Source organism: Onychomys torridus, chromosome 23 (assembly GCF_903995425.1).
Source record: "Onychomys torridus chromosome 23, mOncTor1.1, whole genome shotgun sequence".
Taxonomy (NCBI): domain Eukaryota; kingdom Metazoa; phylum Chordata; class Mammalia; order Rodentia; family Cricetidae; genus Onychomys; species Onychomys torridus.
Window position 1 is genome coordinate 5,761,713 of NC_050465.1, and position 24,617 is coordinate 5,786,329.

The window sequence follows — 24,617 nt, forward strand, 5'->3', positions numbered from 1 at the left end:
TGTTCTGTTTAAAATGAACTTTGAGGCAGAATTTTCTGTACAGCCCCGAGATGTTCAATATGCTGAGATTATGCATAATTGTTAAAATTACAGCTTTCCCTCAGCTATGATTCTAAAGCCTTGATTATCTTTAAACCTGCACCGTCTTGCTGACACACAGCGGGTAGCGAGCTAGAATGCCATTCCAGAATTCTGTCTCCTCCCCGCCTGCCCACCCTTTTCCATTCACGCTGAAATTGCTGCGCAGGCATGGTCAGAGGAAGGCTCTCCAAGTAGGCATCAGAACCCCAGGGGGACAACAGACACAGAAAGCTTCGTGGTGAATAGCCAGGGCCACCTGCTTGGGACCTACCAGCTCACCCGTGTCTACAGAACAAAGCGGGGTGGGGGTGGAGAGGGTGAGAGGGTGTGAGGGAGAGGGAGAGAGAATTAGGGAGGTGAAGGGGAGGAGGAAGCTAACAGGGCAGAAAGCTTGCCACAGGTGCTGTCTTGGTGAAGCAAATCTACAGAAGTCGTGAACCATTTGTTGACACTGCAAGCAGACACTAGCGTATTTTATTAGAAATGATGTTTTCTTTAGCAAACTTTGAGGGGTACTTATGTATTGCATGTACATGTTCACATGTGTGCATGTGTGTACTCATGCATGTGGAGGCTGGAGGACAACCTTAGTTGTTGTTAGAGGGTCTCCCACTGGCCTGGACCTCACTGAGTAGGGTGGCTGGCCAGTAAGTCCCAGCAAATCTCCTGTCTACCTTTCCCATTGGCTTGTCTGTTACACGGGTTCTGGGGGTCAAACTCAGGTTCTTGAGCTCACAAGGGGCAAATAACTTTACTAAGTGAATTATCTCCTCAGCCCATGATATTTAATTTTTTATCAAGACAAATATTAATTTCCAAAAAGAAAACTTTTAGTTATTCCTGAACATGTTTCCTGAAATGTACTGGGAAAACAAAAACACCGAAATTTAGAGATGATTTAGTATTTTTAACAGAATGAATGTCACCTCCCCATCACTAGGTGATAAATCACCCCTAGAATGTTGAGAGACAAAAACCCAGAGAGCAAGCGTGCCAGCCTTGGGGAGCCTGGAGTGTCCATCCGTGCTGGAGGCCACCAGACTCTAGCTTTGTGAGCTGCGCTGCCCTGGCGCTCCACCGGGGTGGGGAAAGCTCTAGATAGCAGCTCTTGACATTCCCTTTTCTTCTCCTGGGATCAATCACAGGCTTGACTCTGAATGCTTTCATCCCAACTTCTCCAACCCCACTCCTCCTCCACTGTGGCCTTAGGACTTGGCTTTTATCCCTGTCTTAGTGCTCTCAGATGTGGTAGTGTCGTCTGGAGCCCACCTTGGTCTCAGACAAGAACCCCTGGCCAGACGCCATGGAGCCCACCCAGTACTGCCTCCAGTTCAGCTAGGTCTGTCAGCGGCTTTCTTCCCACAGGGAATTTTCTACCTTCTTTGTGAAGCATTTACCTGGTTTCTGAGAGACTCAGACAATAAATATTGTTGCCCCGTCCTTCTGTGCATTAAAGACCACACTCCTGTACCTCTCAGCTCTGAGGCAGAGGTTACACTGGACTCCCGTGGGGAGGCAGCAGCCAGCCTTTCCTGCCCTGCCCTAACCCACCCAACCCACCTCAGCCACTTTAGGTTACAGCCTGTGGGCATCTAGGCTAACAACAGCCTGTTCCTCAACATCGGATGCTCTGAGTGCAAGGAACACTTTGCCGGAGTTAAGTTCTCACGGTTTTAAGCAGAGGGAACAGAGCTGTGCTGTACAGTCACCACGTTCTTCCTCCCATTGAGTGTCTGCAGGATGCTGGAAATGCACTCAACACCCGTCAGTTCCTGAAATGATGGTACGGCTCTTAGCGGGAAAGACCCAGCAACGGGACGATCACTAACTACTCCTTGCTTTTGTTTAAGAGCAAAGGGGATGGCAGGCGATACCCTGCCCATGTGTCTTCAGGGCCTGGGGACAGGCGAAGGCCTGAGAGTGGGCCGGATCAGGGCTGTTGAGTTCTTGAATCCGCTTCAGTATTGATTTGTTCAGCACAGCAAGTAGGGATGATATATCAAATGCAACAAAGCACAGAGCAAAACAATTTGTAATCACGGCAACTGTCCTACTCGGCTGGTTCCTCTCCTTTTGTAGAGTCTTAATACTGAATAGGCCTCATAATTTTTGCAGCGGGTTTGCCCAATTTTATTTTATAATATTTACGCTTCTGTGGCGTCTTTCCCAGGACATTAAATTCTTTGTTTCTGTTACCAGCCAGCTCTGACAATGTAGTTACCGTAACTGTATTTTTATGTTCTGGCTCCCTTTTAAAAATGCATTTATCAGAAATTACTCATTCCATATACGTCTGTCAGCTCCCCGGCCGCCCTCTTAGTCTGCAGATCTACATTTACGCTTTCTTATTAGCAGCTCTTATTTTTCTTTATAATGTACTTTAGAATACATGGCCATTTGTTCTTCCTCGTTCTTAGATTCTTATTTTAATCCTAATGACTTTAATAATTATATTTCCTGTTCCACAAATAATCCTGTTGGGATTTTAATTGAAACTGTTTTATCCCTATAAATCTCCTGGAGTCAATTCATTGTCTTTCCATTCAGCAGCAGAGCCCATCTCTCCATCTATTCAAGTGATTCTTTTGTCTCTTCACGGCCCACTCTCATCTCACACAGCGCTGATGTTTCCCTTGCGCACGTCGCCCGTCATTATTTAACGGTATAGTTTCCCATTCTCCGTAAGACATGGATTCTTGTTATTTCCCCTTGGTACTATCCTGGTTATCAACTCTCATTCATATCATGGCAGCAGTTATGGGTAGGGAAGAAGGTTGTGCCCAGTGTCTGTGAAGTGTGTCTCTATTGAGGACACAGCATCTTTGACTCACCCATTCATCCTGCATCTGCTCGTTCATGATATGCTCACTATGTGGTGTGCCAGACGGTGCCTATGGCTCTGAGAAAAATCCTCAGGTGGAAGATGTAACAGTCTCTCTACCCCTAGCTTACGTCTTGCCACACTTAAACTAAATGCCATTACAGTTTATGCTCTTTCTTCCATGCCTTAGCTTTTCAGATAAGAAGGGGACATTTAACTTGATCAAATGATTTCTCTCTGGACAAGCAGACGTGATCATATGGCTTCATTCACATCCAACTTCCCTACCATGTAACAGTGTCTGTAAGGACAGACACTAGCATTCTAATTGTACATCTCTTGGAAAGCCCAAAGTGCTTTCTGAAATAACTGAATGAATCACAGAAATTCTGGAAGTACAAACCAGTGGGAAATGAGCAATCAAAGCAAAACAGGATGTCATGGCTCCACAGCAGCCCATTCAGTCCTGCAGGGTAAGAAACAATATGAGTCCAGCCCACTCCCTGCCCCTTCACCAACACCTGGAGAATGAAAAACAGAACACACTAGAGACAATTCTGAGAGCATAAAAGCCTGGGCAGGCTCTCCTGAACTAGGGTTCCCTGTGAGGGGGAAGCCGCACAGCCTCTGACAAAAGGGCGTCCCTGGGTGCCGAGAGCCCAGGATGTACTTGACAACAGCACAGGATGTCACACTTGCATGTGGGGCCCTCGATGGGACTGTTATGATGCTGTGTGTGTGTCTATGATGTTGTGCATGTATGAGTATATGTGTGTATGTGCATATGCATGTTTGTGGAGTGTGCATAGGTGTGTATGCATGTGTGTGTATGCGTGTGTGTGTGTGTGTGTGTGTGTGTGTGTGTGTGTGTGTATGTGTGTTGGGGATTGTACCCAGAGGCATGGTTGTGTATATGTTAAAAAATACATCTTTTTAACTGAACTATGTCCTCAATTTTAAAAAATATGTATTTTTTAAATTTTGAGACCAGGTCTTGCTAAATTGCCCAGGTCGGCTTTGAACTCACTCTGTAGCCTGGATAGGTCTTGAATTTCTGATCATCTGGTTTCAGCGTCCTAAGTAGCTTCCCAGGTCTGTGCCATCAGACCCCTCTCTGCTTTAGGATTTTAAAGGACAGTTATGCACCGGGTGGGGTGACATCTCTTGTAACAGCAGGGAAGAGGCTGAGGCAGGCAAGCACATGGCTCGCATAGATGCCAATAAATTGCATTTACAATAAAGCTTCACACCAGACCAGGGAGCAGGATTTTACTGGAAATGGGGAAAGCTGTGTGGTAGTTGCCACTGGCGACTCCTGTGATAGGGTAAAGCAGGAAATCCCCTTGGAGTGGCCTGGACTGCCTCAGCAGATAACGTCCTCGGCCCCACCCCTAGGCAAGCCTGGCTATCTGAGTTCCATCCCTGGAGCCCATGGGAAGGTAGGAGAGAGCTCACTCCACAGGGTTGTCCTCCAACCTCTATCCACGTGCACACACAAATAACAATAATAATAAATTAAATTAAAAAATCTCCATGAGGACTGGGGCATCTATGTCTCTGCAAAACCTTAGGTTTGTTGTTTTAAAAATAGGAACCTTGTGCCCAAGAGACAATTTTTTGTATTTCCTCTGACTTCAGGAAACTCTACTATTTACATGTGACAAATGATGGGGGCACTGCTAACTTCTTATAAAATTTATTCAGTGACTAATGTTGTCTTTCTCACTAAAAATATGGTGGAAATTGAGTGCTGTCTTCCTGCTCTTTTATCTGAACACGCTGAAGGGGAAACACACTGGTCTCATTTTTCTGTTAACAAACGGTAGGTGTGGTGCACTTGGTCAAGTTAGGGCCTATTAAAAATTTATGGATATTGTCAAAAATTCTCATACAAATGTGCAAATGGCCAGTCTGGAGTTCACAGTGATTTAGAAAGCAGAACTCCTCAAATGATAAATTTCCCCCTGAGGCCCGACACCAAGCTTCGACGGGTCTCACCGTCTCAGACACACAGGACAGAGATTTATCTGTGTTTCATCAAGTATGAAAAATATATGGATGGAGGGGTTTCCGGCCGATCCCCCCCAGTCATCCAGCCACCTCCATTAATGTCAGCAGCCCCATAAATTTCTCCCAAGTTCGAAAGTAAGCAGCTTGTGCCACTGCACAGGAGCCACTGAAGGTGGCACTTGCTGCCCATAAATTCGCAGACACTCAATAAAGGCAATGGACTGCACATGGACTTGATTATATGGCCTCCTTGGGACACCAAGTGGGCCTGTGCTCACAGGAGAGCAGGAGAGCCCTGCGCACCCAGTCTCTTGATCCCCTAGAGCCGAATAAGAGAGTGGGTCTATTCATAGATGCCTTGCTTATTAGTGGATGTTATTAGCCAGTTCCAGTCTAGACCAAAGCTTCCTTCTTGGCCCAAGAGTATTGTCTTGAGTTCTGCTCATGTTTGAACGTGACAAGCACACCCCCCACATCCAGCCAGCCTGGCCTTCCCTTTACAATTTCATTAAAAGAAACAATTCCTTAGGGATGATGTGAGAAACTATGTTGGTTTGCTCTTCTGTTGACAAAGTGACAAGACTTTCCTATTCCAAATGTCGTGTATGGAGGAGAATTAATGCTTGGAACAGAGCTGGGCCTGTCGGGATAAAACAAAGGCCTTTCTTCGCTGTTATCCTTTCCCATCGAGCAAGGCCCAAAACCCAGCCAGTGTCTTCCCTGGCCCTTCCTCATCAGAAGGAGCTTCATCTTCCTGTCCTTTCCTAACCCTCGGTCCCTGTTCGATTGAGTGGCAAGTGTCACTCTATTTAGAAAACACAAAGGTGTGGCTGTTTCTGTCCTGCAGTGTTTACACAAAACCACGGCACTTCTGTCTGTTCAGAACTGGAAGGCCCTGAGTGCAAAGACCCACGTGTGATCTGTCACCACTGTGTTACACACACTGCAGCAGAAATCCTTAGACGTGAGTATTTAATCCACGTCTAAGCCTAAGACAAGTTTTCACTTCTTGGGTGGTGTTAGGCCACCCTTTGGAGATAGAAGATACAGTAGGGGCAGCTAGTGCCAACCTCGATTCTGTGAGATCATTGTCATGGAGATGACGATTCTGTCCTCGCTGTCTGTGGGGCACACTGAGAATGCAGAGGGACCAAGACAAAGGAAATTAGCCTACTGCATTTGCTGAAGAGCCTAGTGTCTGTCTTTCAGCGAGCTCTGGTACCTGGACTGGGGACCACAAGAGCCCCCGGGTGCTCTTACTTTAATTTACTGTGATGAGCCACATCAAAACCTGTCCCCAAGGCCTCAGTGAATAGTGCCAGGACCATGAGTTCTTACCCATCCTCTCTTGTGTCCTCTGTCCAACCTCATACATTTTCCATGGAAGCCTTGGCCGGGAGGAGGTTCATTTGGCTTCTTACTCAATAACCCACACGGGTGTTTGCACCTCCTCTGCTGACTGCAGCTGCATTTGAAAATTCACTGAATGTGTAATTACACAAAGAATTCACAATAATGAGCCCTCAATTCATCTCTCTATGTGTGACACACACCCCTCCCGTCTTCCTTAAACTTCTGTCTCATTTTGAATATAACTCAGGGTCCCTGCAGAACATGTAGAAAATGTGAAGGGAAAAACCAAATACAGCTCGGATTCCAACCACCCGGAGGGTACCTGACAAGGGGCAGGCTGGTGGCTTCTTTTGATGTCAATGAGAGTTCTCAGAGGGAAGCTCTGCCCTTTCCCTGGAGACCACCCTGGGTCTACACAATGCCCATATCCCTGAAGGTCTCTCCCTTACATCTTCATTCTCCATCTGCCAGTCACTAGGTGGACTTCAAGCCAAGTTGCCCAACTTCTGTAAGTCTACGATGTCCCCTGTGAAATAAGTATGGCCAGCCACAGCCAGCTTTCTCAAATCCCTGGGTTCTCCTCCCTCTCTTCCCTCCTCACCTCCTTCTTTCTCTCTCTGTGGCTCCCTCTTATCCTCCTAACTACATTGCATGAAGCAGCCGGGGGAAGAGGAGGAATCAGGAGGGAGCATAGACCTGCGCTCCTAGGAGGTACCTAATGAGCCTGGCAACTGTGAGCACACTTGTGCTTTGAACAAGATATGTCCCCCAAAGGCTCCTGTGTTTAACATTTCAGTTTCCACATGTGATGCTGTTTGGGAAGGCTATAGAACCTTTAAAAGGTGGTGCATCACGTGAGGAAGTAGTCATTAGGTGTGAACTCCAAGGCTTGATAGCCTGGCCTTACTTCCTGTCGTTGTCTACTTCCTGCCTGTAAATGCCTTTACACTTCCGCTTCCATGCCTTTGCTGCCATGATTGTCTGTTTCTCCTTAAACTGAAAGTCAAAATAAGCCCTTCCTCATTTAGGTTGCTTCTTGTCAGCCAGCAAGTCTCTGTTCCTGGCCTGACCTTTGTGTTGACAGGTTGGTTCTAGAATTCCCAATGCATGAGGGAGAAAACAGTCTCAAAGTCTCCCAGACTTAAAATGCCAAACTTTAACTCACAGAACTGTGCACTGAAATGGGGGTGGGGGAACAGACTTAACTTCATTTAAACCTTATCTCAATTTTTAAGACACAAACGGAAAAAAAGAAAATAACAGAAGTGAAAAAAAAAAATAATGCCATCCTTTCATACAATGGGTGGTGACCGTGTCTCAGTCTTTTGTGGCTTAGAGTTGAGGACACTCGGGCCAAGGGCCTTGTTGCTGGAGCCCTTGGGAGGAGAAGATGTTGGTGTGATGGTTAGTATTTTTAATATTTAATGAATTTAATAATTTTACAGGACTTAGAATCACCCAGGAGATAACTTCTGGGCGTGTCTGTGAGGGAGTTTCTGTCAGGTTAACTGAGGTGAGCCCCTCGAGGGCTTGAGATCCTAACGGTATGAAAAGGAGGAAGTGAGCTGAGTGCCAGCTTTGCCCTCCCTTGCCTCCTCACCGTGGCTGCAATGTGACCAGCTGCTCATACCCCTGGGCCCAGGTCTTCCCTGCCAAGACTGTGCTCTCCCAAACTGAAAGCCAGAATAAATCCTTCCTTCCTTAAACTGCTTTCGTCATGGCAACGGGAAAAGCAAGTGATGTCCTGGGCGTTGGGGATCAGAGCTGAGGGAGAATTCTAGTCAAGAACCCCAAGTGAGAAAGCCCCTCAAAGTCTCCAGTTACGTCCGATTCGGGGATTACATGGCACTCCAGACTTAGATCTTCCCAGTCTCTGCATTCCTAATTTCAATGCCATTGGTGGCCTACTGTTACCATGGTTACGCGGCGAGTTGTTCATCTCCTTATATCACGTAAAGAATTCAAAATGATGGTAGAGAACTAAAATGAGAACGGCAACTGGGAGGCTGGCGCCCACCGCTTCAACCTGTGGGGCTTCTGTGTCGCTAGCATGGGCTACTTGCACTAGCTGTGTAAGTGAAATAATGTAGAAGACTAAAGAACTAATTAGATCGGCGCTCATTAGGAGAACCAGGCACAGACCCCTCTCTCGCAGAGCAGGATGCAGCAGGCAGGCTCTTTCGAAAACTGTGAGGATGGAACTAGCGGGGCTGACTGAGGTGGTCCAGCAGCTCTGGCTCTTCAGGCAGGGTGTGGGAGGGCCAGCAGTGGGGGAAAGCAGGACCCCATTCCCTCAGGCCAGGGTCAAAGCCAAGGTTTCCCTGTCCACTGAAGACAGCCGCATAGCCAGCAAGTTTCTGTTCCCAGCCTGGCCCTCCTGGGGGACTCTACATTGACAGGTTGGCTCTCAAGTTCCCGATGCATGATGTGAGGGAGAAGACAGGGTCCCGCATTCAAGGTCTCCCGGTCTTAAAATGCCAAAGTTTAACTCCTACAACGAAGTCTGTAATTTAGTTCTGAAAGCACAAGCCCCCACCCCCAAAGGACTGAAACCTCCTCCCGGAAGAATGCACATCTGCACTCGACCTCAGACAAGTTGCTCCCATACCCTGTGCCCTGGGGCTGGAGCACATTCCACTTGCTGTTCTGTATCACAACCCTATTGGGAGCCCTCTCCCAGCTTAGCCTTGCCTTCCTCTCAGATTTTTCTCTCTCCACCACCCCCACCAGCCAATCTCTCCTTTGTAGGCTGGTAGGCAGCACTGTGACTAAGAGGCCACAAAATAGGCCTCTGGCTGGGGATGTCACAGTGCTGGACGCAGGGATATAACACATGTTCTCAACCATACGTTGCATGTCTGATGGAGCGCCATGAGTCCTCAATAGTCTAATGGTGTCATATCTACTAATCTGTCCTGTCCTGTCCATGAAGTTGGCATTGACTGTCCCCATCACCAACACACATTTAGACGAGGGAACAAAGGCAGAGAGAGGAGGTATGGCTCAAGGTCACAAAGGCTTCAGTGGTGGAGATCTGAACCCAGGCAGCCTCTACTCCTAAGTTAGTGTGCGTATGCAGCATTCACAGTACGTTTGTTTGTTGTCTATACAAGATGCATCGTTGCATCCTAACATTAGCAGGTAGTGATGGTGGCTCCATCTCCAGCAGGGGGGTCACACTGCTGAGGTTCAACTTATCCCCCAGAGTCCTTTCATTTGACCTTCACAGTGACATTGTGTCCACTGGAAAAGTGACGTAAGCCAATATGTCACTCACAGACTCCTGCGTTTGAATACCTGGTCCCCAGCTGGTAGTGCTAATGGAGCCTCAGTGAAAGAAGCAGGGTAGGCCTGGAGGGTTCAGAGTCCTGCTGCGCTTCCTTTCTACTTCCTGCTTCCTGATTGCAGATGCAATATGTCCAACCATGGTCAGGGTTCTGTGCCCTGTCTCCCCTGCTGTGATGGATGATGCATCCCCTCAAACTGTGAGACACAGAAGCCTTTCCTCTCTTAAGTCCCTTCTTGTCAGGAACTTGATCCCAGCAGTGGGAACAGCACCATGGAAGCCTGCTGAACTGGGACTGGAGAGGCCATCAGACTGATCTGACTCCCTCGCTGTAGGCCCCATTTGAAGTCCCTGGAAGTCAGGGCGCTTTTTAAGAAGGTCAATAAACGTTGGTTAGTTTTAACTGTCAACTTGCCATAATCCAGAATAACCTGAGAAGAAAGCCTCAATGGAGGGATTGCCCAGATCAGGTTGGTTTGTGGGCCTATCTCTGGAGAATTATCTTGATCAGTACCTAACGGAGCCCACTCTGGATGACACCATTCTCTAGGTTGGGTCCTGAACGGTATGAGCGAGGAGAAAGAGCCGAAGCAGGGATCATGGGGGCACCATTTCTCCTTGCTCTTGAGTGGATATGATATGACAGACTGCTTCCAGCTCCTGCTTCTGTGACTCTTCTCTGCAATGACGGGCTATAACATGGGCTAAAAACACAAACCAAACCTCTTCTCTCCTACGCTGCTTTCTGTCTGGGTGTTTAATCACAGCAACAGAAATTACACTAATCCAGCAAGCAATGCACTGCCATGGGCAGAGGCACCACAAGACCCCCAAACAAACTTGGGGTTTTCATCGGCAAAGATCTCAAGGCCTAGAATTAGTCCCAGATTTCTGGTGATGAAAGCAGCTTACATGGTACTGATGCAGGTGACTGGGAGGAGGAAAGGCTGTTGCCTCTTCAGTGATGAGAGCCCCAGTTCCATAGACTGGCTCTGGAGGTTGCAGCCTGGCTGGGCCTCAGGGTTCTGCTTCATAACTGCATGTTGGAGGAAGCTTTGGCTAAGACCCCTTCATGAGACTTTGGGATGAAGTTCACGATTGAGCCCTGAAACTTAACGCAGTGAGTGGTGGTCTCAAGTGAGGACACACACCAAGAACAGCAAGTGCTTTCTGGAAACAAGCATCCCCTCAGCTGTGCTGCTCAACGTGGTAGCTACTGGGGACATGCGGCTGCCCCAACCTACACTCAAATGAAGTAAAATGAAATATACAGTTGCTGTTCAGCTTATAGGGCTGTGTCTCATAAACACACTGTGAGTTGGAAAGCACGTTAAGTGGAAAATACATTTAGTATACCTGCCCTGCTGAGTGTCCCAGCTTAACCACACAGCACACCACAGAATCCCCTTGAGGTCACTAGACTGACTAGAAATTCAGTCCCACCCCATGCTCCATGATACTACCCACTACTGTCCATCACCAAGGATCATATCACATAGCTCCAGCCCAGGAAAATGTCCACGTTCAAATTAGGAAAGCCGTTTCTGTAAATGTGCCTTGGTGTGCACATTGCAACATTGAGCCTCTGTAAGTCAGAGCCAGTCCACATACCCAGACAGGGCCATCTTCTACTACTTTGCTAGCTGGCAGAATCCAGAGCATTTCCAGCACAGCAGAGAGTCCTGTTGCGTGGTAACTATCAAGACCAACCCAAAGCCCCGCAGTGTGGTCCTTATTATGCTGTCAGTGGGTGGAAAGGACACAGTGCTATCCATAGGGCTGTAGGTGCATGGTGGGCTGAACAGTGAGCTTCAAAGACCCTTAGTCCTAATCCCTGGAGTCTATGACACCATTCATGGAAGAACGAACGGTTCTGGAAGATGTGACTGAACCTCTGATAGGGGTTATCTGTGTCATGTGGTATTCTCACCATGTTGCCCTCATTATCTTGCAAAACATGCGTCCGGTGGTCAGAGACACAGCAGAGAGAGCGATGTGACCACTGAGGTAGGCTGAGTGACCTAGACACAAGCCAAGGAGTGGCAGCAGCCACCAGAGGCTAGAAGGGGCAAGGACTGGATTATCCTTGGAGTTTCTAGGGAGCACAGCTCTACCCCCTCATCTCAGAACATCCAGACTTCCGGCTAAGACGCCAAGATGGTGGCGATTTAATTCGGCAAGAGCAAAGTAACACAAAGGTCGCTTTGTGTAAAGCATTCTTGAACTAGAAAAACTATTCCGGAAATGAGAGTCTCCCCCTCCTCCCTGTATGCACACCTAGTACCCAGTCACTAAGATGGCTACTGTTACAAACAGACCCTGGGCGTTACAGTGCGGAACTCACTTTTGAGTTCTGGCCAGGAGGAGGAATGAAGGCAAAGCCTGGGAAGTTGGTTCTGGAAACAGCTTCTGACTAGTCATGCTTCCCAGACTGAGATCTTCAACAGGAACTGCTTCAAATAGCCCACGCTATACCATGGATCACATGTGCACTGCCACACTGCAGGAGAGCCTAGGCCCTTAGAGTGTAGAGACGGGAAGAAGACATACCAAAGGATGCATGTGGAAGGAACCTGGAAAGGGCCTGATGCCTCCCTTGGCATAATAATGACAAATAAAAACCTAAACAGTCAGTGTTCTAAACTAAGCCGAACTTAAGGATCTTTAACATTCATATATATAACTACATATCAGAGATCACTTGAAGAAAAACCCAACACCAAGACACAGAGAAGTAGATAAATGATAGAACAGCCCAGACGAAGAATTGTCAATAAGCAAAAACAACTCAAATAAGTTGGAGATGCACACCTGTTAATCCTAGCACTCAGGAGGCTGAGGCAGGGGGATCTTGAATACAAGGCTGACCTGGGCTGCATATTTAGACCCTGTCTCAAGGCAAAAACAAAAATGGAATTATTCCCCAACCCCCAAAATAATTAAATTACCTGGGTGGTGGTGCTGCACACCTTTAATCTCAGCACTTGGGAGGCAGAGGCAGAGGCAATTAAGTCTCTGAATTTAAGGTCAGCCTGATGTATAGATCAAGATCCAGGATAGACAGGGCTACACAGAGAAACCCTGTCTTGAAAAACCAAAAATAAATAAATAAATTTTAAAAATTTAAATTAATACAAATTCCAAGATAACTTGATAGCCTTTTTTAATCGGCTCTGCAAAAATATTAAAAAGATTACAATCAGTTTATTAACTAGTGCACCCATGCAATTGAATGTCAGGCATTCATTAAAAAAAGATCTTTTGAAAAGCATTACAGGGCCATGGGAAAGTTCAATGTTGAAGTTTTAAACATGAGCGAAAATATGAATAAATAAAACTAATTAAAATATATATTAGAGAGAAAAGAGTCAGGAAGGAACTTAACCAAAAATGTTCAAGTCGCTGCCTCTGTGCTGAAACGAAAACTATACACAGGCCAGTTTTTCTTCTTTAAACTCTACCTCAAATGAATATGTGTTACTTTTGAAAATTGAAAACAACCAAAAATTGTTATATATATATATATATATATATATATATATATATATATATATATATGTATGTATGTATGAAACTGTTAATTGTTTAAACCTTCACCTAGGACAGCTGAAAAAACAAATAATCAGAAGGCATGGTGTTGCACACCTGTGACCCAGCCGACGGAGGTAGCTTCACCCTCAACGGCATGGTGAGCTGGAGCCTGAGGCCAGCCTGTACATACTGACCAGATGAGCCAAGAGTATCTGTTTATTGCTTATGGCTTCTCATGATCAGCTGACCTACCCTGCGCATCTTTTTGGAATTTATTCTGAGAACTGACTGTGATTCATACTTCAAAAGACAATATTTGCTTTTATTTGCCTTTGATTTAAAAAGGCAAGAAGCAAAGCTCTTTATCAAAGTCCATCAGATGACTTTAATCCAATTATGAAAATAAATTTACCCTCGACCTTCCATTACTTCAAAAAGAGGAATTTTTATGCCTTTGTGAATTCTGCCCAGTGTACCCACGAGGGAGCCTCGAACCAGCCCTCAGACAGTGGGGTCAGGAGGAAGTGTCCTCAGAGGACCCACCAGCTGTATCTTCAAAGAATCTCATAATTGCTGGAACAAGTGGGCATTTCCAGAGCGACTGCCAGGGCCTCCCAGGACTCAGGTAGGGAAAATAATTCATACCTGTTGCCATCCTACTTAATTCTGCACTGAGAACGACACAGTATGATGACGTCACATTCATCTACTTCCCTAAAACCCGCGTGTCTTAAATATTTTAAATCAACACAAGCTGATTGCCTTTTCCCCTTCTCATAACTGTTTTTTTAATCCTAAAAATAATACTGAAACAAATGAATTCTCACAGTACAGAAGATCGACTCTAGAGTAACCCCTCTCCCTGGAGCCTAGCTGAAAGAGGCTTTCTGCTGCACCCTCCCAAAAGTTTTCCACGAGTGCCACAAAGCTTAGTGTGTTCTGTGTGTTGGGAGCACAGGAGCCCCGTTATCTGTGGGTTTGGCCTCGGTGACCCACTGTCAACAGAGATCTGTGAACACTGAGCCCCAAATCCCAGAATAAACAGTCCATTCCTTTTAAACAGTGTGCCATTTGGAGTAGTGTGATACAACACTGCACTATGCTAGTCCACGCATGTACATACACACTACTACTACACACACATACAGGTATTATCTAGAAACATCATGGCACCCAGTCATGAGGGAGGCTTGGGCATCCAGACGTGTGTGTGTGTGTGTGTGTGTGTGTGTGTGTGTGTGTACCCATGCACAACAGTGAACTCACTTAACACCTCATTTCCCACCACTTGACCCAGTTTTAAGGTGGTAAGTGACAGGTGTCTGTCCACACCTTCAGTGTGGTCACTCTTCACCAGTGTGGTGCTGGGTGTTTGCTGCATGGCTCTCTGTGTAGGCAGGCTCCATAAGAAGAGAAAGCACACAAGATTCTCAAGAAGGGGACATCTGAACTGATGGCACATCTATATAGAAAAGACAGTTGACCTGAAGCAACCATTTTAAACCAGAAGAGCACCTTTCCCTTATGCTATGAGCAGGTGTGGGTTGGGATATGCTGAAACACTGGGTTTTGGTATTCTGAGAAACAGCAAATCGTGTGATTTTTAAGAACTAACATGATGGCATATTGCTGGTACCCCACCCATCGTGTGGCATTCTAACAGATTGGCTTGAGGTATAATTGATAGGTGATAAACTGCTCAGATTTCAAGAGTGGGATTTGATAAGTTTTGACAAATGTGTGCATTTGTGCAACCATCTCCTGGAGAAGAAGACAGGGAGATTGACAGCAAGGAAAGGGGGGGACCTGTTTGTCTGTATATCCCTCCCCCAGGATGAGCCCACCTGTCTCCTAGAATAAGTTCTGAATTCTCCATCAAGATCCTCATTTCAATGCCCCTCCCAGGCAAAGGCAAAGGAAAGTTCACAAATTCAATGCTGAATTTCAGAAAAATCATTAAATGTGCAGAAATGCCATTTATAAGAAAGAGTATAATTGGCAAGCCTAACACCCACCATGAAGTGTGGACGAAGTCAGACTCTTATGCAGGGAACAAGTATTCCATTTCCTGTGAGGTGAACACAGGAAGGTTGAAAACAGTTACACCTTTCCATTCCTTCGTCCACTCACATGGCTGTGGACAGGGCTTGGCTGTCCAGATGCTGGAACCAGGCCCCTGCCCCTTGTCAGTTGTCATCTGGGAGCCTCCATACGTCCCCTGTGAGCCTCTACACCAACAAGAAGGTGAATGATGAACCGGAAGGAGGTGCCATCCCTTCTGCTGGGTTCCTTTCTGTGAGGAACTTCCTGAGTTTGGCCCCAGGAAGGCAAGGATCCCCAGATGTCTGCTCACAGCCTGCCTGCCACACACATACACTCTTTGGTGTGATTTTATTTAAAGAGGAGATATGCTTTTTCTATTCTCAACAATTCAGTTTTCTCATCCCAAAGAGCTGACCAGCACTGGCATTGGAGTGTCTCAGAACCTAATGTTGGGGTGATAAAACACCCCAGCATGGGAAGAGATATCCAAGTCTCCTGCCTCAGCACCCATGACAGAGCACTGCTCTGGGATATCTTTCTGCATGCTGTGAATATATGTTGCTCTGATTGGTTGATAAAGCTGCATTGACCTATGGCAAGGCAGCTTAGAGGCAGGTGGGAAATCCAAGCAGAGATACAGAGAGAAGAAAGGAGAGAAAGAGAGAGACGCCAGCCTCCACCGAAGGAGCAGCAAGATACCAGCAGACAGGTAATGCCAAGGCCATGTGGCAACTTATAGATTAATAGAAATACATTAAGTTATATGAGCTAACTAGCAAGAAGCCTGCCATGGGCCATACAATTGGTAATTAATATAAGCCGCTGAACGATAATTTTTATAAGCAGCCTCCGGACCAGACAGGACTGGAGACACTTCTGGATACAGAACACTCTTATTCTCTCCCCTTGGGAAAAACGTACTTTAAAATGTCTCCAGCAAACAAGTTTCAGACAATATAGCATTTCGTATAAAGGCATTTTAAGAAGTCTAATATAAGAATAGGTCTGGAGCTTTGGTCTCAGAACTCTTAGTAACCCAACACTTTAGGGAGTCCTAGGGCTCCGAACTCGCAGCTACCTCCAACAGGGGCTCAGAGCCTGAAGAAGGCTCCTTATAAGCAATGGATTGCTGGTTCTCAAGGGAGAGGCAGTCAGACCTGGTTATTTCTAGTTCCCTAGGCTTTAGACACACCTGGCCATGTGTACCCTACCCAGCATAGTCTGTTTTATGTAGTCACAGAGCACTGCATGGGCCATATTAAAAAACAAACACAGACCAAGAAGCAATTTAATCAAAAACCTTTCTGAATCCTCAGCGTCAGCATTTGACTTTTTCAAAATAAAGTCAAGAAACCTCACATCTTCATCCTGAGTCCCTTGGTGGCTCAAGTTTACAAGCCCAGCACGCCCGCGCAGAAGCAAGAGGCTTCCTTTAAGTTCAAGCCTGAACTAAACAAGCTAACAACCAACCAACAACCGAAGCATGGAGTGAGCCGGGCCACCCCAGGGGACGCTGTCACCTGCATTCAATGAACCACTGGCGGATCTGGTCTTGAAGGTGCTCCTTGATGTCAGGGCCTTCCATTAACCTCAGCTCCTCCTTGATATTCACCAAGGCTTCCTTGTAGTTCTGTTCATGTTTCAACTGCACCTCGTTCCGCAGGCGCGTCACACGTTCAGACTGGATGGTGGCAGCACTGATTTCATTAAAGACATGAGGTGGCTTCTGAAAAGAAAATCCCCCAGAAGTTGAGATTCTGAGAGTCACAGGACTGGGGAAAATATTAAAAGGGGATCAAATATGTTGTCTCTTGGAGGTAGGTGTCTCACTACAGACGCATTACAAAAATACAGCTAGAGTACCAGATCATAGCCAGTGTGCACACCTCAAGAACCCATTCACTGTGGAGGGAGGGAGAACAGGGCTAGCTCCATACCACTGTGGATTGATAGCTCAAAACACACATATTCAGATCCAAAGAAGTGAGGACCCACTGATTATGAACAATTCTAAAACTCTTGGGTAAAATAAATCTTTTATATTTTAAGTTGATCATTTTGCTACAGTGACACAAAACTAGTACATTTGGGAAGCCTACATAGTCCCTTCAGAAAGCTTTTCCAATCTTCTTATCAGTGGGAGGAAACAGAACGCAGAGAAGGGTTGTTTCTCACAAAGGCTACCAAAAGGAGTTGTATTCTGATTATTTAGAATGATCTAAACTTCCACTCTCAACTCTCTAAAGAAAGACATTGTGCAGCCTAGTTCAGACCTATATCCCAACACATCTTTATAGAATGTTCTCCCTCCAGATCTGTCAATCAACAAATCAGAAAGTGGTTGGTTGTGGTGCATCTTCTGGGCCTTAGCCCCAAGCATTGTGCAGCATCTACACGAGGCTCTAAACAGACACACTCAAATAGTGTTAGGTTAAAACACAGTTCTTCTGAAGCTCCAAGGGAGCAAAATCAGGAAGATTAACCCATATCTCTGCAGCAATCTATCCAAGTCCTGCATTGGAGACGAGGACATAATGACATAAAAGGGCAAGGAGGAGGAGGCCGAGCCTGGTGCTTCCAGTCCCCGAGATCAGAAATACAAGATCAGTTCTCCCATGTGAGGGAAGAGCCCGTCCTCTAGAGACATCCATCCAAAGGTTCAATCAAGGCTCTCAAATCAAAAGCAGGCAGACTGGGTACTGAAGCCAGCCTTTCACGGGTACATTTCTGGGAAATTTGCATGTTGGTTTTAAACGTGGGTATCTTTAAATCTAAAATTACACGGAATAATTTAAGTCAATTATGTCAGTAACCAAGTTACCAACACTCAGAACTCATTACTTCTCAGCTATCTTCCTGCCTTCTATGCTCTTACAGACATTTGTGTCTGTTGTCTCCCTGGCAACGCCGACTGCATCAGTCTGAGTAACTTCTTAACTGCTTGGGAGAAGTAGCTCTGGTCAGTCCCAGGGATCGCTGCGCTAGCCAGTGGGTCGGTGGCTTTGGCACTGATGTCTCAGCACAACCAGGCAAATGGAAGACCAGACTCGGTTCTGGGAATTCTGTACCATGCCAGTGGGACAAATCAGCTTTTGTGCAAACACACACACACACACACACACACACACACACACACACACACACGCACGCACACACACACACACACACGCACATGCACGCACACACACACACACACACACACACACACACACACACGCACGCACAGGCGCGCGCGCACACACACACACACACACACGCACGCGCGCACGCACATCTCTAAGGAACACTTTTGGAACGTCATGTAGGAGAGATTATCTCACCTTTCCATCTGCTAGAATTTAGAATCCACTTAAAACTACACAGTCAAGTGAAACAGAAGAGGAAGAAGCTACATGTGCAATACTTTGTAAACATACCCACCAGAAACTATTAAAAATGAGACAATTTTCTCATTTAGTATAAAGAGAACTTAGTATGAAGGGTACAATTTTTATTCAGGTGGATCCAGAGTGAGAATTATAAAATCTTTTTTTTTTCATGTGTGTGTGCACGCAGGTACAAGTCTGTGTGTGTGTGTGTGTGTGTGTGTGTGTGTGTGTGTGTGTAGGTCAAAGGCTGCCTTTGAGCATCTTCCTGGAGTCTCTCATCTAAACCCAGAACTCATGGATCCGGTCATTCTAGCTAGGAAGTCTGCTCTTGTATTCCCTTCCTGAGAGCGAGGATTACAGGTGGGCCGCCACATCTACCCAGCATTTATGTGGGGACTGGAGATATGACCTCTAGTCCTCATGCCTGAACAGTAAACACTCTGAACTCCTGAGTCATCTCTCCAGCCCCTATAGAATCATTTCACAGGCTGATCTAATCATCTCATGGCGTGGTTGTACTTTTCCTCATAAGCCCTTGCACCGTAGCTTCTTGGTGATGCTCGAATTCAGCTTTGGAGGTAGAAAGGAGAGCATGCAGGATCCCACTGGACAGATATGAAAGCAGAGGTCTCGTGCTGATGGAGATGCAGCAGCAAGCTGCAGGCTCCTTCCACTCTTGTGAAGCTCCTTACTGTGTCATTCAGATGGGAGAGTTCATGCGTGCTTCTCCATAGACTTTCTCTGGCAAGAACACATCTGGGTCATTTGTAACCTCTCCTCTTGCTGTTTCTGCACTTGAAGGTTCTAATAAATTCACATCCTATGCTAACGAGTATCTTGTCCTTTGGGCACAAACATCTTATCTTCTTTAGCAACACTGGTCCTATGAATTCAAATTTGTTAGCTGGCCACATAAACAGCAACTCATTTAAAAATAAATTAGGGATATTAAAAGGCGAGGGAGACCATGATAACATACGATGCATTGAAATGCATGGGCTGTAGATTAATGCATCTTAATGAAGGCTCCCCATGTGAGCAAACCATTACATTTGCCAGCTCTCCACAGTTAACGACCCAGAACGGAGTAACGAAACCTACATTTCCAGCGAGGTCCTCTGTCAGCAAAAACACACACATTAATAATTGATGTTGCTGAAGAAATGCGACGTGAAGCAATGCTTCTTGACTTTGGGAGAGGGTGGGGTGTGGGGACAAGACTCCATGCTCTGTTAATGTCCATGTTTAGCTAACGTTTGACAGGCTTTGGATTTAAAAACCCTTGTTGAAATTAGGAAGGGAAAACGGTCATATACAAAAACCCATTCAGTATATCAGTCCCAAATAGACTGGGAATCATGTGGTTTGGGGCAGGCGATTATCCACAGAACGTCTATCTGTTGTCACCCAAAGGGGAGGAACAGACTTCATCCAGTGACTGTGTCACACCAGCTCTCCCAGGGCCTGCACGTGTCCTTTAGTGCTTGGGGGAGGTGCTTAGAAGAGCTGCCCTGGCAACCAGGCTCTGATTTCATACTAGGAAGGCCTCAGGTTACACAACACCCTACTCTTCATCAGGTCCCATTGGGAATGTGCCAACTGGTGGGTGTCCCATCACTTCAGAGTCACCTGTCCACAAACACACCTACTCTGAGCAAGGACAGGCAGAAGCAGAAGCCGAGGACTACAGGGAAGAGAATCTTTTTCTTTGGTCCTCTGGCTTGAAGGAGTTCAGTGTGAATCTTTGAGACCCACCATTTTAGCCAGCACGAATCTGCTAAAGAGTAAGAATGTTTTCGAGCCCATTAGAATCAATTTCCTTCAAAACCTGGTATTTAATAAACAATTGCTTATTGAAGAACCACGATGGGATGGGGTGTTTGGTGAGCTTTCAGGCTCTCACAATTTAAAGTCCTCACTGTGAGGCAAGTTTGAGTGGCCTCCAAATATGAACTCAATTGGTCCCCACAGTGGCCGTACCCAGAAAGGAGGTTACTGCTTCCATTTTACATCTGAGGAATTGGTAGCACAGAGATGTCAAGGGTCTTGCCCAGGGTCACACAGGCAGAACACACAGACTAAGGCCACTCTTATTCTCTGTGTTTGATGCCTCTCTTGGATTAAGCCATTTTGTCTGAAAATAGTTTCTTATGGATGCTACAGATCACACTTGGAAAGCAATGCGCATTTGGACTTGGTGGCTCTTGCTGAGCTGTGTTCTGGGGTAGTTTTACACAAGGCCCTCTCCCTGCTGAGTCTGCGACAGTGCCCTTTCATGACTTTATGGGGACATAACCCTTCCTGATCCCCCTCTAACCTAAATGGGTTAAGAAACAAACAAACAACAACAACAAACACTTGCTAGCACTTCAATGAGCGGGTCTGAGTTGCAAATGATGTTGGCATCTAACCCAGGATCTTAAGCTTTCTGGAGGGCAGAACAGACCATGTTTGGCCAGTGTTCGTCATGTGCTGTGAGCTGGACACTGCTCCACCCCATTTGCTCTCCCCAGGACAGCATGGTGGCACCAACAGTCCCAGAAGTCCCTTGTGAGCCAGCCAAGCTGACTGGAGCCCTGAGCCTTGCCCACAGTCTATGCAGCATGGAGAGACTTTGTAAAGGGTCTCCTGTGAGATGAACGGAAGCAAGCCTCCAGCTCAAGGGAACCCATGAGGCACTCCAAGGGCCAGAGGACAAAGGGAAGACAAAGAAAAGAATTATCTCTGTCATTTCATGTTTGATGACCTGGAAAGCCGGGGCCACAATTAAGCAGAATATTAACAACAACAACAAATAATACTAATACTATATTATTTCTTAATATACAATTGATATGTATGTATGAATATACATTATATGGATATATAATACATAATATACATATACAAACATGTATAATGAATATGTATATTCATACATACACATTTGACTTGAAATCAAACTAAGGTGTATCAGGTCAGGCAACTGGATGGTAAAATTCTACTTGATAGAAAAGACAGAGATAGCCTCACCTTTTCTCCAATGCATCTCAGGTGGATCGTGTTTGTTTCCTTTTGAAACAGAGTCTCACACTGTAGCCCAGGTTGGCCTGGAGCTTGTGAGTGCCCTCCTTTCTCAGTATAAAAGGCAAGGGGACAGTGGCTGGCTGAAAGGAGCTTTTGAAACCACTAAGCACTTTGGGGAAGCCCCCTCACTATTGGGCATGGTGGGCTGGAGGGGCGGCTTGCTGCCTCTGTGGGCTTTCCTCTGGCTGACTCCAGCATAGGTGGTCACAGCTTTGCCTTGGGGGAATCTCCAGAAGGTCCCTCTGCAGCTCAGTTAGGAAGCACCAAGACAGATTCCGCCTCATGGACTTTTCCAGATCAAATTTTGACAGGCTGGTTTTCAGTACACAGATTCAGTAGGGTGTAGCATACACTGTAGAGCCTAGATACATTGGATCTTTAGGTCTTCAATACATGTGTTTCACACAAGAGCTAAGTTTAAAGTGTATTGTGGTTTTGACTATGAACTTTCAGGACTTAAAGTGTTTTGTTTCAAGGGTCACTCAAACATCGTTCCATTTTATCATTTCCCAAGATGACATCAACCACATTCCTCGGAGGTGTTTCCCACTTCACACTCTGGCAAGGCCTCTCTAAGCTCTTTGGATGTCTTCCTTGCTGCCCTGTGATGGAGGCAGCACTGTGCTGGCCAAAGAGGAAACTGAAGTTTCCAGGGAGGGTGTGTGAGACTTGGGGTCCTGCCCCTGGCAAAGCATAGAGCCGGGCTTTGAACCAAGTCTGCCTCTAAGATACGTGTTGCCAACCAGAGGTCCCAGAGGGGCCCAGTGATTGCAGGAGAAATGCTTGTTGGCTGAATGCTGCCTCTGCTGGGACACTGAGGAGACAGGCAGCTCTTACGATGTTAAAGGATACAGCAGGGTCTCTAAGAGTTTCCGTCTCAGGGTAATCCAGACCGTGCTGGGGTTAACAAGAATAAAATTCTAATTTATTAGCCCCAAAGCCGTGGAGAAAATAGCTCGTTTGATGGTAGAATCTGAAAATGAATGGGGTTTATGGTGCTTTCAGGATTCTGATGATGTTTGGAGAAGCGACAGGCCCTACCCTTTAATAAATGCCCCCAGAGTTCCTCATTACAATTCAAACAGCAATGGCTTCAGGGTAATGTAAAATACATAGGGTCCTGACTGCAGGACGGATGGCTTTGAGGGGTCCATAGAAGAGAATGGATTGTGGTCATTAAGTTTCCTTTCACGGGATCCACGCCATTGGTTCTGCCAATTAAAATAGCCGTACATGATTTTTAGACCACTATTTATTTTCCTCTGTAGACTTTATAATCTAAATATTTAAAATGGCAATATCAAAAAAATAACTTATATGCCAATGGTTAAGAGAAACATTTGGTTGGGGTAAAAGACAGAGTGATGTCCTTTGCTCTGATTCTGCTTTCAGAGACCAAGTCGTTGCTCCTGGAAGCGTGGCGGGCTCATGTGAGGATACAAGCACAGCTGGGATCCGCTAAACCACTGGCTTTACATTGACAAAAACGGAAAACAGATTGGAAATGAGGAGGGCAACACCTTCGTCAATGACAGAGTGGAAAATACATTCAATTGAAAACATGCTCTTGGTTTGGGATAGTGGATTTTTTTTATGGTCATCAGCCAGGAAACTGCAGATAACATTCTTTCAAAAATTGAATCCATGTATTTCTCAGTGGTTAAAATTTCAATAGCACATGTATTATCAAGAGGCGGCATACTGGGTAAAAATGCATGCAGAGAAAGGCTCAGGGAACACACAGCGGGGGAGCTGTTCTCCTCACGTTGTACAAACGGCCCTGTGGAGAGTTCTTAGGCTTGGCTCTTGAGTCCAGACATGGAAATTACAGAGGAAGGCAGAGAGTCTGAGCTATCCACGAGTGATCCACCTTAGAATGGCACCAGGGCAGGCAGTCAAGACCGACCGAAGGGTGAATGCAAAGGTCTTTGGCTGTTGCTTGGGATTCTGGCCTTGTTTTTTTTTCTTTGAATACATAAGATAGCCAGTAAATGAATGCAGGCTAATGAATCACATTAAATGAAAGTTTACTCGAATAGAAGCTGTTGCATCAAAAGTTTGAACACTGTGAAATTTCACATAGCGCTTAAGCACATGCCATGAATCTTAGATTGCTGGTTTGATTTTTAACGTAAAAACCACCAATATAATTAAGTTATTTTTCACATGTGAACGTATGTGGTATGTGTTTCTCTGTATGTGTGTGTTTACATGGGCATTTGTATGTCTGTAGGCACACCTGTGCATTTGGGTGCATGCCTTGATTACCCTTCACCTTATACATGGCCGGGGCACTTGAGCCGGATTTGACTAGTTCGGCTAGCTGACTTCCTCCAGAAATCCCTTCTCTCTGCTTCGTGTACACTGGGATTACAGGCAGTCTCAACGGAGGGACTGGGCAGATCCAAGTGACCTGTGGGCATGTCTGGGAGGGATTGTCTTGGTTGATGATTGATATGGGAGGGCTCAGCCCAGCCCATTGTGAGCAGGTGACATTTCAGGTGTCACTTAAGTGCCATCTACAGATCATTCAGTTTTTAGTTTGTATTTCTGACCCAAAGTCCATAGCCAAGATTTATTTCTTCTTCTGTCTTTTTCTTTCTCTCTATTTTGACGCAATGTTTATTGTCCTTTTACCATATCACTTGGCGGGGGAGGCAGAAACTGAGGTTTGCTTTGCTGCAGTGGTGGGGGACAGTGTCTTGGTCACACTCCAGGAGGTCATACTCCATTGTCATCTGCACTGCCCCAACTGTGACAGAAATAGCATATGGGCAAGGCCACTGCTTGTTGGTAACTCGCTCTGTCTCCCGAGTGAAAATCAACTGTATTTTACTGGTTTTGATTTGCAACAGAAATGCCCTATCAGAGTCTGATGGTAGCTGAACTGCTTAGGTGGAGGAATGGAGCAGGATGGGGATGTGATGGACCTCTGGTCCTTCATGGGCAGGTGCTCCAAGTCCCAGGAGCAAGGTCCAGCCAGGTCAACTTACTGTGTGCTGGCACTGGTGCTCGGCCACACAGGTCATCATTACATGGACCATACAGTACCACCCGA

The 24,617-nt window shown here is 46.1% G+C and overlaps 1 protein-coding gene across 1 annotated transcript in view; it reads right to left on the reverse strand.

Annotated features, from left to right (window-relative positions):
• The window catches only part of Iqca1 (IQ motif containing with AAA domain 1), a 126,757-nt gene that overhangs the window by 85,050 nt on the left and 17,090 nt on the right, over window positions 1–24,617 (reverse strand). The window contains exon 6 of the mRNA XM_036173484.1: window positions 16,646–16,851. Coding sequence (XP_036029377.1) covers window positions 16,646–16,851 — 206 coding nt within the window. The remainder of the gene's footprint in view (window positions 1–16,645; window positions 16,852–24,617) is intronic.